Below are 13,246 nucleotides of genomic sequence, written 5' to 3' on the forward strand. Positions count from 1 at the left end.
AACATGGCTGAGGAACTTAAGAAATTGACAAGTCGAGTTCAGGGTGTTGAAGGAGGCAAAGGGATAGAAGGTTTGAACTATGAAGACTTGTGCATACAGCTGGATGTAGAACTGCCATAGGGTTACAAACCTCCCAAGTTTGAGATGTTAGACGGTACAAGTGATCCTAGGGTTCATCTAAGGACCTATTATGAAAACCTTGTCGGGGTCGAAAAGGATGATAAGATCTGGATGAAGCTTTTCATGAGGAGTCTTATGGGAGACGCTTTGTCCTGGTACATCATCTAAGATCCTAAGAAATGGTCCAACTAGGTGAGTATGGCGTCTGATTTTAGGGACCGATTCAGGTTCAACGCAGAAAATACGCCAGATGTTTTCTACATTCAAAACCTTAAAAAGAAGCCCATCGAGACTTTCTGCGAGTATGCTACTCGTTGGAGGTCGGAAGCAGCCAAAGTCAGGCCATCTTTGGACGAGGAACAGATGAACAAATTTTCGTCAAAGCACAGAATCCGCAATACTATGAAATGTTGATGGTTTTTTAAAACCATAAATTCTCTAATATTATTAAACTTGGGGAAAGGATCGAAGAAGGCATCAAAAGCGGGATAATAACAAACTTTGAGGCATTACAGGCCACAAACAAGGCATTACAATCAGGCGACATATCAAAAAAGAAAGACATTGGGACAGTAATGGTGGCTCAGGTTCCGAAATCTCCACTCATATATCAAACAACTCCACCCACATATCAAACACCCCCACCCATTTACCAAGCACCACCACCTATATATCAACCCTCATCTCCCAGATATTCTTAATCGGCCACTACCTACCATACCTATAATTCCCAACCATCTCATTTACAGTCACCTCCAACTCACCAAAATTATCCAAGACCATGACCCAATTTTACCGCAAACTACCCAGACAATACACCGCTATTACTGAACCCATCGACCAGTTGTATGAAAAGTTGAAGGCCACTAGTTACGTCACTCCCATTCCCGTTGTGGCAGTATAAAACCCATCCTAATGGGTCAACCCAAACAAAACCTATGCATACCATTCGGGTATGAAGGGGCACACCATTGATGAGTACCGAACATTGAAAGACAAAATCCAGACACTGATTGACAACAAGGTCATACAGTCAAAAGAAGTTGCACCCAATGTCCGCAACAATCCTCTCTTGGATCATAGGGATGGTGGGATACATGTGATAAAGATGGACGAGGAATGGGATCCTGAGGGTTTAATGGGGGGAGAAGGCGATGACTTTAAACCCGCAGTAACACTTACTCCTATCGTAGTATAGACTCAGTCACCAATCAAGGTTGAGGTAGCGGCATCGGTTCCATTTGAGGTAAAGGTAGCTCCACCTGCGGCCACCCCATAGCTCCACATGCGGCCACCCCTGTTCCACTTTGAAGTGGAAGTGACCACACCTTTCACAGTGTCAGTATCAACCACACCTCCCTTCAATTTAAAAGCAATACCCTGGGATTACATTGTCGAAGCTAGGCAAAAAGGATAGGAAAAGATGGAGGAGTCTGATGCTGCACAAGGAATGACTAGGACCAGAAGAATCTATACACCTGAACACTTGGGAGGGCCAAGTAAGGATGCCACTACCAAGTAGCCTGCCATTGAAACATGACCAGATGACCTTTGGAGGAAAGTACAAGCAAGGGAATACTCTGTCATTGATCATTTGAACAAAATCCTAGCTCAGATATCCATACTATCATTGTTGCAAAATTCAGAGGCACACAAGAACGCTTTGATGAAGGTGTTGAGTGAAGCTTATGCACCCAACAATATCAACTATGGAGAGATGGCCAACATGGTAGGGCAGGTGCTGGAAAGTCATAAAATAATCTTCCACGAGGATGAACTACCGCCTGAAGGGTTGAATCATAACTGAGCATTGCATGTCACGGTGCAATTTGAAGATAAATTCATCGTCAAGGTCTTGATTGATGGGGGTTCAAGCTCAATATTTGTCCGTTGGATACTCTGAAAATATTGGGCAAAGGTTTCCATGAGATACGGGCAGGAAACATGAATGTAAAACCCTTCGATGTGTCTCAAAGGGCCACGATTGGGGAGATTAATCTTTGTCTGTAGATGGGGCCAACTTGGTTCGACGTTGAATTTCAAGTGTTTGACATATCAACTTCATACAATCTTATGTTGGGCCAACCATGGATACATGTCGTTGGGGTAGTGCCTTCCACATTACACCAGGTCGTGAAGTTCGAATGGAACCATCAGGAGGTGATCATTCATGGGACGGGAGTAACCCCATTTACACCAGTCAAACCATCCCAATTATCGAGAACAGAAGAAGGCTAGGAGGGGAAACTTATCATCACATCGAATGTTTCAATGCCGTTGAGAAAGACAAATGGTGGAGTAACAAGATAGAAAAAATACTAGCATGGTCTGTGTATGAATCGACAAAGGGCTTGGGAAGAATCTCCAGGGTATTACCAAACCGATATAGCTAAAATGTCATGGTACTACCTTCGGGATCGGATACCAGTATACATGGCAGGAGTATGATGATTGGTCGCCTCCATGGCATGGACCTTATTACCCTCTTGAGCAAGCAGTGCCACATTTGAGTCAAACTTTTCACCAAGCTGATACAATATGGGCAATTGCAGAAGAAAAAGCATTAGTTGGGTTGAGGAATCTGTTCTTGGAGGAAGAAGACATGAATTGCAGTGCAATAATTGAGGAGGAGGAGGAGGAGGAGGAAGAAGGCCTCACTATTCAGACTATAGAGAAGAGAGTTGTTCTCAGGAATTAGACTGCCACACCATCCCGGGCCCGCCGAGTCCCTGGGTAGCTTGGCAAATTTTATTTCTATAGTCTAGGCATCTAAGATTTTCAGTAATTTTGTTTTAAAGACCTGCTTGTCAAAATAAATGCTCAATTCATCAAGCCGTACTTGTTTGTATGTTTTCAGTTTTAATCAAATGCATTGCTTTTATTTATTCATTATTATCTTCCACACCTTTTCTTTCTACAACGTTATTGTTACTTTTCCTGCTGAACCGATGACTGTGACATGTAAAGAGGCAACACAATATAAGGATAGTGATTCGGAAGATGAAATACCTAAGAAAGTTGTCAGAGAGGTTGAAAACTTTGAGAATAATCCTACGTCCAACTTGGACGAAACCGAAGTAGTAAATTTGGGGGACGCCGAGACCTTCAAGAAGACTCGCATCAGCATTCACTTATCACCGGCAGAGAAAGAAGAGTACATTCATTTCTTAAAGGCATATGAGGACATCTTTGCATGATCGTATGATGACATGACCGGTTTGAGCACATCCATTGTGGCTCACAAGTTGCTTACTAATCCCATGTGTCTGCCAGTGAAGCAGAAACTCAGAAAATTTAAACTAGTTATGAGCCTGAAAATCAAGGAGGAAGTTACTAATCAGATCAAAGTCAAAGACCTCAGAGTGGTTGAGTACCCAACCTGGTTAGCCAACATTGTACCAGTTCCGAAGAAAGATGGGAAAGTCAGAGTATGTGTTGACTATCGAGACTTAAACAGAGCAAGTCCCAAGGACGAGTTTCCACTACCAAATATACATATCCTGATCGACAATTGCATCAAGCACAAACTCCAATCCTTTGTAGATTGCTTTGCGGGTTATCACCAAATCTGGATGGATGAAGAAGACACAGAGAAAATAGCTTTTATTACACCATGGGGGTATACTGCTACAAGATGATGCCATTTGTCTAAAGATTGCTGGGGCTACTGACATGAGAGCCATGACAACCATCTTCCATGATATGATACAGAAAGAAATAGAGATGTTTGTGGACGATTTCATTATCAAATCCAAGAGGGTCGCGGATCACATAGCGGACTTAAGGAAGTTCTGTGACAGGTTAAGGAGGTACAAATTAAAACTAAACCCCACAAAGTGTACATTTGTGGTTCCCGCAGAAAAGTTACTAGGATTCATTGTCAGTCATCGAGGGATTGAGCTAGACCCATCCAAGGTTAGGGCTATTAAGGAGTTACCGCCGCCCAGGAGAAAAAAGGATGTGATGAGCTTCCTAAGACGTCTCAACTATATCAGTCACTTCATAGCATAGTCCACAGGCATATGTGAACCCATCTTTAAGATGCTGAGGAAAGATGCCGAAACAAGTTGGATCGAGGTTTTTCAGAAAGCTTTCGACAAAATCAAGGAGTACATGTCCATACCACCAGTCTTGGTCCTGCCAGAGCTAGAAGGGCCTTTGCTACTCTATCTATCTGTATTGGATGGAGCCTTCGGCTGTGTTCTAGGACAACATGATGAGATAGGGAGAAAGGAGCAAGCCATATACTACCTAAGTAAGAAATTCACACCTTAGGAAGCACGATACTCTCTACTGGAATGGAGTTGTTGTGCTTTGCCCTTGATGGCCAAGAAATTGAGGCATTACTTTTGTGCCTATACCACATACCTTATATCCAGGATGGACCCTCTGAAGTACATATTTCAGAAACTCATGCCGACTGGGAAGTTATCCAAATGGCAGATACTTTTAAGTGAGTTCGGTATCGTCTATGTAACTCAAACGATGGTCAAAGGACAAGCATTGGCATACCATCTTGCTGAAAATTCGGTGGGAGGAGAATACAAACCCTTAAAAATGTATTTTCTTGATAAAGAAGTGTCATTCGTAGGAGAAGATATTACTGAAGTATACGACGGTTGGAGGATGTTCTTTGATGGAGCCGCAAATTTCAAAGTAGTGGGCATTGGAGCAGTTTTGGTATCAAAAACAGGTCAACATTATCCCACATCTGCTAAACTCAAATTTCCCTACACAACCAATATGGCGGAGTATGAACCCTACATACTAGGGCTCAACATGGAAATCGACATGAATATTCAGGAGCTGTTGGTAATAGGTGATTCAGATTTGCTTATGCACCAGGTACAAGGAGAGTGGGCCACCAAAAATTCCAAGATATTGCCATATCTGCACCATGTATAGGAATTGAGAAAGAGATTCACGAAGATAGAGTTTCGGCATGTGCCTAGAATTCGGAATGAGTTTGCCGATGCATTGGCCACTTTGTCATCTATGATACAGCATTCAGACAAGAATTTCATTGATCCCATCCTAGTGAGAAATCATAATCAACCGGTGTATTGTGCCTACGTTGCAGAAGAAACAGATGGAAAACCTTGGTTCCATGCATCAAAGAGTATTTGGCAAAAGGAGAATATCTAGAGCATGCGAACCATACTCAGAAACGCACACTTCGAAAATTGTCCAATCACCTTTTCCACAGCGGAGGAAAGTTATACAAAAGAACTCCTAATTTGGGATTGCTAAGATGTGTCGACGCAAAAGGGGCTTCTAAGCTACTTGAGGAAATACACGTTGGGACCTATGGCCCACATATGAATGGTTTTGTCTTGGACAAGAAGATAATTAGGGCTAGTTACTTTTGGATGACTATGGAGACAGATTGCATCCAGTATGTCCGCAAATGCTACCAATTTCAAGTGCATGCTGATATGATAAAGGTACCGCCGAATGAGCTCAATGCAACAAGCTCACCTTGGCCATTCGCCGCCTGGGGTATGGATGACATCGGTCCTATCGAGCCCATCGCTTCAAACGGGCACAGGTTTATTCTAGTAGCCATTGACTACTTCGCAAAATAGGTAGAGGATGCATCCTACAAAGCTGTGACCAAGAAAGTCATCGTAGACTTTGTCAAGGATCATATTGTTTGCCGATTTGGAGTTCCCAAGTCTATTGTCACTTATAATGATGCCAATCTCAACAGTCATCTAATGAAAGTCGTGTGTGAAACTTTCAAAATCAAGCACAAGAACTACATAGCATACAGACCTCAGATGAACGGAGCCGTAGAAGCCGCCAACAAAAAACATCAAGAAGATACTAAGAAAGATAGTAAAAAACCACAAACAATGGCACTAGAAGCTACCCTTTGCTTTGTTAGGATACTGCATTATAGTTCGCACATCAACTAAGGCAACTCCTTACTTACTGGTTTATGGTACCGAAGTTGTCATCCTAGCTGAGGTAGAGATTCTTTCTTTAAGAATCATATAGGAAGCCAAACTCAGCAATGCAGAATGGATAAGGAGCCGCTATGAGCAATTGGACCTTATAGATGGAAAAAGAATGAACGCAGTATGTCACAGACAACTTTATCAGAACAGAATGTCCAGAGCTTTCAACAAGAGGGTCAAACCAAGACAGTTTGCACCAGGACAGTTGGTGCTGAAGAAGATCTTCCCACATCAAGATGAAGCCAAAGGGAAATTCTCTCCCAACTGGCAGGGTCCTTACATGGTTAACAGGATGCTAACAGGAGGGGTGCTTATACTTGCAGAAATAGACGGAGAAGTCTGGCCAAAACCAATCAATTCAGACGCAGTCAAGAGATACTATGTTTAGACTACTTATATTTCTTCATCTGATGTAATTGAACTATGCTTGACCTGATTCCCGTTTAAGAGTGGATACGTAGGCAGCCCTGTGGGTTCGGTCATATCATAATAAAATTTCCATTTCCCCCCAAGATCAGAAACTGGGGCAGAATTTTGAGGAGGACCCTCAAAATTCTAATACGAGAAAGCTGCAATGTCTCTGAAATGTGTTACAATCACTAGTTCATCTAAAATTCCTTGATATTTCACTATGTTTCTAAAATAACTCTATTTTTATCAATAACTGCATATTTTCGAAAGGTCTATTTCCGTAACAGTCAGGTGTTACCTAGGAAAACTCAAACAAAGCCTCCAAAACGGAGCAGAGCAAGGCCAGCAGACGAAGGCACGAACCAACCTCCCCTTATGGAACTTACAATTTTTCTTTAAGGGCAGGCACATATGACGTAGCAATAGAATTTGCAATATATATATACAAGAAGCAAAATCACTATCAAATGGGCCCACCAGACACTGAACGTATCTTCAGTTAAGAAACATTCTACCCTTATTTGCTATTCGTTCTTTGCATAGGACTAAGCCCTGTCCCAGGCTAAGCCCTACCTCCATATTTGCATAAGGCTAAGCACTGCCTTACATTTGCATGGGACTAAGCGCACCTTGCATGAGGCTAAGCCCTACCTCCACATTTGTATAAGGCTAAGCACTGCCTTCTATTTGCATGGGACTAAGCCCTGTCCCGCACCTTGTATGAGGCTAAGCCCTGCCTCCACATTTGCATAAGGGTAAGCACTGCCTTCCATTTGTATGGGACTAAGCCCTGTCCCGCATCTTGCATGAGACTAAGCTCTGTCTCCGATTTTGTATAAGGCTAAACACTGCCTTCCATTTGTATTGGACTAAGCCCTGTCCCGCACCTTGCATGAGGCTAAGCCCTTCCTCTATATTTCATAAGGCTAAGCAATGCCTTCCATTTGCATGGGACTAAGCCCTGTCCCAAACCTTGCATGAGGCTAAGCCCTGCCTCTATATTTGCATAAGGCTAAGCACTGCCTTCTATTTGCATGGGACTAAGCCCTGTCCCGAACCTTGCATGAGGCTAAGCCCTGCCTTCCATCTGCATGAGACTAAGCCCTGTCCCGCATCTTGCATGAGACTAAGCTCTATCTCCGATTTTGCATAAGGCTAAGCATTGCCTTCTCATGGGACTAAGCATTGTCCCTCCTTGCATAAATGTTGCTCTATTCCGGCACTATCTATTTGCTAGGCTAAGCTCTGCCCTCAATCTCAGAAGACTAAGCCTTGTCTTGTTCAGTTAGCATCATATTGTTGCATCTCATGGGCTAAAATATCACCAACCTGTCCAAAGGCGCCATAGTCTAAAGGCATCATCCTCATAGCGGGAAGACACCATGCCATGTCCTCAGGATCTCTCAAATTTGTATATAATTATTCAAAGGTATCATGGTTTGGAGGCACCATTTTCATGGCCCGAGAACATCATTTCATGGCCTGCAAATCTCTTATCTCACAATTCATGGCCCAGGACATCATGGTCTAAGGACGACATGCTCAACCATCTGAAAAGAACTTTCATGGTCCGATGGGAATCTACATCATGTCTAAATTTTCGCACGAATATATGCTTGTAGTATCTTTATTTGCAAGTGACCTGGTGAGCAATCCCACTCCGATCCCCTCAGTTATATCAAACTTGACCTCTCACCGTAACTATTCTTTCACCTATCCTGAAACCTTGTGTCCGTTATTGCGATGACTTCATCGGCATATTCCGTCGATGAATCCGGAACTACACATTGCCTGATTCCTGTAAAACCAGGGATATGTAGGCAGCTCAAAGATCAGAGTCCGTCCTCTATCTCTTAAGACATCCCATTCGGTCAAAATTAGCCATCATTTCTTTACCCGAAAACTCTATCATCCTTCCCGGGTAAAGAGGGGCAACTGTTGATACCCAATTTTTTCTTCATATATATTTAAATCTGCATACATACTTTCAAAATATTGTATACGCATTTACAAACACACACAAGTGTTTTTATAATTTTCTATGATTTTAAAGGCCTTAAATCAATTTATTTCTATAGTTTTGTATACAATGGTTATCCCTCATATTACTTTTATGATGATTTAATTATCTAAATTCATCATTTATGCCCATATAATACATAAATATTTTAATTATATTTTTTACAATCACATTTGCATTTTTAGGCTAGAATTGCATATTTTTGCAACAATAGCCTATATATATGAACAATTATATTATCTATAAAGAACATGACTTTTCATATTTTTACAATATTGAGTAAGTATTTTAAAGCATTTTCACACTCAAATCACATTTTTATTTTTTATAAATTATTTTATAAAATTATTTTACTAAATTAATTGGATATTTAAAATCTAGCCCCTAGAAAATACCCAATTTCAAACCTATCCTAGCCCAATTACCCATACCCGTCCAACCCAAACCCAAACCCAAACCCAAATACTCGTCTAATTAAACCCGCCCCACCTAGACATCTAATCTTGGTCATTGATCTCAGAAGATCAACGGCCCTAAATCAACCGACCCCTTTTAATATATCAAAAAAACCTCTAACCCTACCCATCATTCCAAACCTACCGCCGTCAAATGCTCTCGTCTCTCACCCCTCTCTAACCCTAGTGACGTCACCTGTTATCCCCTCCGATTCTAACCCAAAATGGAATCAACCATGGATTCCCTTATATTATCGGTCTCTCTTCACCGTTGGTTACTCGTCCACGACCCTATTTAGTTTCTTCCTAATATGGAAAAGCAAATCTAGCCAAGCTCGAGCCAGATCTGGTTCAAAATCTTTCATGTCTTGACTATTTTCGTCTATGTTCATCCCAATACCTGTGAGTACGAATATCTTCGTATTTTTAGGGTTTCAAATCTCCTGTTCAAACCAGATTTGGTTCAACCTCTGTTTATTTTATGAATTTGGCTAATTTTTGATTGAATCTGTTTAGATCTTCTCAGATCGAAAACAATTTCATGTTTATTTTGGTATTTCTTCTTTAAATATTCAGTACTTCCACCTCGATATTTTCTGATCTTTCCATCCTATTATTATTCCTGACTGATTTTGGTTTACCCTAGAATTAGGGTATTTCAACGGATTTTTATACAAAATATTTAACTTTTAAACGTTTTTGTCTCTGAGTATCTATTAGGGTTTCCTTATTTATTTTGTTTACTATATGTTTGTGTATTTATGCCTAATCTCTTATAGTTCTGATTATTTAACCGACCATTTTACTATTTCTGCCCATTTACCTTAAACTCTATCGACTAATTGTTAATTAAATTCACTTACCTAAATTAGGGCTTGAAATTGGGCTTTTCTTTAATACCGGTATTTCCTTATTAGATTTTACCTTTTCTTACCTTATGTGCGATTAATAATTGGTGCTACATGCCTGATTTTATGCTTTGATTTTTAGAACCAACTTCTAATTGATTTCGGAGTTAGTTATTATTTTATTTAACCTAGCCCTTAATTGCTGATTGATTCCATATACAATCTTCCTTAAATCAAGTAGTACTAGCCTGATTTTACTACTAATTTGTTCATGACTGACGTTACTTGATTGATTGTTTGATTATTTCTTGCCTTATTTTTGCAATGACAATCTGTCTTGCCTTACTTACCTATACTATTCGACTCCTATATATATGTGTGCATTCTCATTCTACAGACACGAACATTATTTCATAACACACACACACTCAAATTCTTCTCCTTCTTGGCTACTTGTGTTAATTGTGCTATTGTGGGTCTAGCTAAGGCTATATAGTGAGACTATATTTGCTCTATATTCTGCACTCTTTTTCCTCAACTAGTATGTATCTAGTTACAATTGAAATCCAAACTCTATGTCTTTCATTCCTGCATTAGTTCATTATGAATTTGACTTCTTGGTTCAAGCATGCCTAAATTCTACCCTATCCAATGTACAACTAGTATGTCTTACTTTACATGTTTATTTGATGCTTGACCAGCCTGTATGTTGATTTATGATTAATCCTTTAGCTATGTGATCATGCTATGACCCTACTTGTGTGTCTGATTCTGTCTTCTACATCTTTGCTCCATGTTTTTAGTTGCCTGTTATCCTGGTTAATTCATTAAGTCTATGAAACTCTTAAGTGTTCTATGTTGTCTACATGCCTCCCTGCCCCTATTCATGTACCCTCAATGAGATTCTATATGTTCCCAATCCTTTTCACCCTTGTGTGCAAGCCTGCCTGCTAAAGTGCTTGTGAATCTGAACCTTCTATGATTGACTGGTTGCCTACTGAATTTTGCTCTCTTCTGAACTATTTTCAAAAATGCTATCTGTATTCTTCTAAAATCCGGCTTTCATTCCTAGTATTTTCCTAAAATTGGTCTATTCCAGAGAATCTTTTTTCACTCCTAAAAAGTTATCTCCACATTGTTTTCACTAAGTCTTTTCAAGCACTCTCACTTACTCTTAGATTATTAAGCTCTGCCCCTATGGTATGTGTACTGCTTAAGGATCCTTGAGATCTCTCTGAACTCTGGCATATCAGGGCTTGCTCTTCCACATTGCACATAACCAGTCCCTACTTGAGAAAAGTCTTGGTGTGAGCACTGCCCGGGATCCTTGAGGTCCTTAGGGAACTCTGACACACCTAGACACTTGTTGGCTATGAGATTTCTGAGCATTTGAGACTACATTGAAGACCTGGTGCTCCCAGGTTTATTTTGGGCCTGCTTCAGGCTCCCTATAGTATTACTTTACATTTTGTCTGTGTAATTTATGCAATTCTAGTTTGCAATAATTATTTGTAAATAAATATTGGGGTAACTAATAAAAAGGGAGGTAGTTGTATGATATTGTGGGTAAAAATGGGTAGAAAACATGCTATAGGCTTTATATTCTGCAAATCTGCATTAGAATCCATGTTCTAGGATTGATGTGTTCATTTACATTTAAACCGTGTTGAACCTGTGCATTAGATATCCGGTTTTTAGGGCCTTCACGTTTACTGCTTCAGCATGTTGCATGCTTAATTCCTGGTTCTTCGCAAGTACTGTCACATAGATATACTGCTATTAAATAATCTTAATAAAAACTATCATTCCTGTATGCATTAGACACAGTGTTCTTAGGAACTCTGTTTGCATCTATTTGAACGACGTCTATTTCGATTAAATCAATAGCTGTCCATGAAAAGGATTAAAATAGACTCACGCATAGGTATCATGTCTCTAAACACAAATTGCTAAATCGCCTGTTATAATCTGTATCACTGAGATAAGCATGCCTATATGATAAAAGAATTCCAAACTATTTAAGCATTCCCCAGATTCGTAACTGCATATACACACTTAGGCTGTTAAATAATTGTGAAACCAGTTCTACTTATGTGTGAAATTATCAAGGCTTAACAGGCTATAAAATCGGTAGGCAAACTGGTTAGAATTCTGCCACTTCCCTTAAAACAAACACTGCATATCATGTATCTGTAACATCCATCCAGATATCATGTTCTTAGGCTTTCTGAACTTCAAAATCAGTTGTTTCAGACGTGTTGTTTATTTGCCTATGTATGTGTGGAGGTAAACATGAGCCTTTTACCTGCTTCTTTAATTGACAGTCCTATATGTTATTCGTTGTCGCCTAGACTTTTTTCTTTTAAACACCTTATGATTGTCTAGAACTGCCTAAGTTTAGAGGTCCTAAATTCCTCCGAGGCCACAAGGAAGGGACGGGTAGCAGCACGCTTAGAGGTCATTAATCAAACTCGCTTATATAACCATTAAGGGGGGATAATGGGTAGTAAACGGATATGATGACCTGCGCGCTAATGTCACGTGCCCCTCTAGTTGAGGAGGATTACCGGGCATTGCACAGATTGATCCTGTTGGCTAATCAACTTATGACTTCCCTTTCCCAATTCTTATATGTGTTTAAATTATCTAAACTTCCTTTTTCTTTACATATATGTGTGTTTAAGCTATACAAGCCTCTTTTACTTTTGTTATCTAAATTTCCTTGATCATATATGTATTTAGACTGTGAAAATCATCTTTATTTGCAAATATATGCTAAGACTGCTTACTTGTTAAATGACTAATTCACATAGTTTAAGTTCGGTCGGGACCCATCATTGTGGATCGCGAGGGGTGCCTAACACCTTCCCCTCAAGGTTATTTCGGATCCATACCCTAATCTCTGGTAATGCAAACTAGTTACATGAGTTAATCGCTCTAGGTGCCTAATGCACCTTAATCCGTTAGGTGGCGACTCTTCAAATTCAAATACCCAATTCCCAAAAGGAAACGAATTGTTCCCCCATAAATGTTAAAACCCGAACTCCGCGAGGAAAAAAAGGGCGCAACAGCTGGGAGTGCATAGAAACGGGCTTGACCACTACCTGATCGACATCCCCCTTTGGGGCGACCCCTAGTTGGCTGGGTGGTAGGTGGTGAAGTAACTGGTGCTAAAGTCGATGGCTGACTCCTCTGCTGAGATGAACCCCCAAGACGATGAGGACACTGCCTCCACATGTGACCCACCTCTCCACTCTCATAACAACTCCCTGGTGCTGGAGACAGGGACTGAAGGGAACCCCTAGCACTGGGATGACTAGCAGATGCACCTGGCATAGAACAGCCCTGAATTGATGGAGCATAGGACGAACTCTGGGCTAGAAAGGCACTGAGTGATGAATGGCCATGATGAGAACTATGAGAACCATGAAC

At 40.6% G+C, this 13,246-nt stretch overlaps 1 protein-coding gene across 1 annotated transcript; it reads left to right on the forward strand.

Moving 5' to 3' along the window:
• The first annotated feature begins 4,500 nt into the window (after positions 1-4,500).
• On the forward strand, positions 4,501-6,468 carry LOC138877808 (uncharacterized). Its single transcript, XM_070157447.1, has 7 exons — positions 4,501-4,965; positions 5,125-5,222; positions 5,327-5,515; positions 5,565-5,619; positions 5,706-6,002; positions 6,121-6,201; positions 6,352-6,468. Exons 1-7 carry the CDS (start codon positions 4,501-4,503, stop codon positions 6,466-6,468), a joined length of 1,302 nt encoding a protein of 433 aa, XP_070013548.1.
• Positions 6,469-13,246: the final 6,778 nt, after the last annotated feature.

This window comes from Nicotiana sylvestris, chromosome 9 (genome assembly GCF_000393655.2).
Source record: "Nicotiana sylvestris chromosome 9, ASM39365v2, whole genome shotgun sequence".
In the NCBI taxonomy this organism is placed as follows: Eukaryota; Viridiplantae; Streptophyta; class Magnoliopsida; order Solanales; family Solanaceae; genus Nicotiana; species Nicotiana sylvestris.

What these genes read in the sequence shown, in the direction of transcription:
- LOC138877808 (XM_070157447.1), top strand. Translation starts at nt 4,501, where the DNA reads ATGGACCCTCTGAAGTACATATTTCAGAAACTCATGCCGACTGGGAAG. An exon ending in ATGGAGACAGATTGCATCCA is followed by an intron (nt 5,516 to 5,564) that starts GTATGTCCGCAA and finishes GATATGATAAAG; the next exon opens with GTACCGCCGAATGAGCTCAA. An exon ending in ATGGAAAAAGAATGAACGCA is followed by an intron (nt 6,202 to 6,351) that starts GTATGTCACAGA and finishes CCCAACTGGCAG; the next exon opens with GGTCCTTACATGGTTAACAG.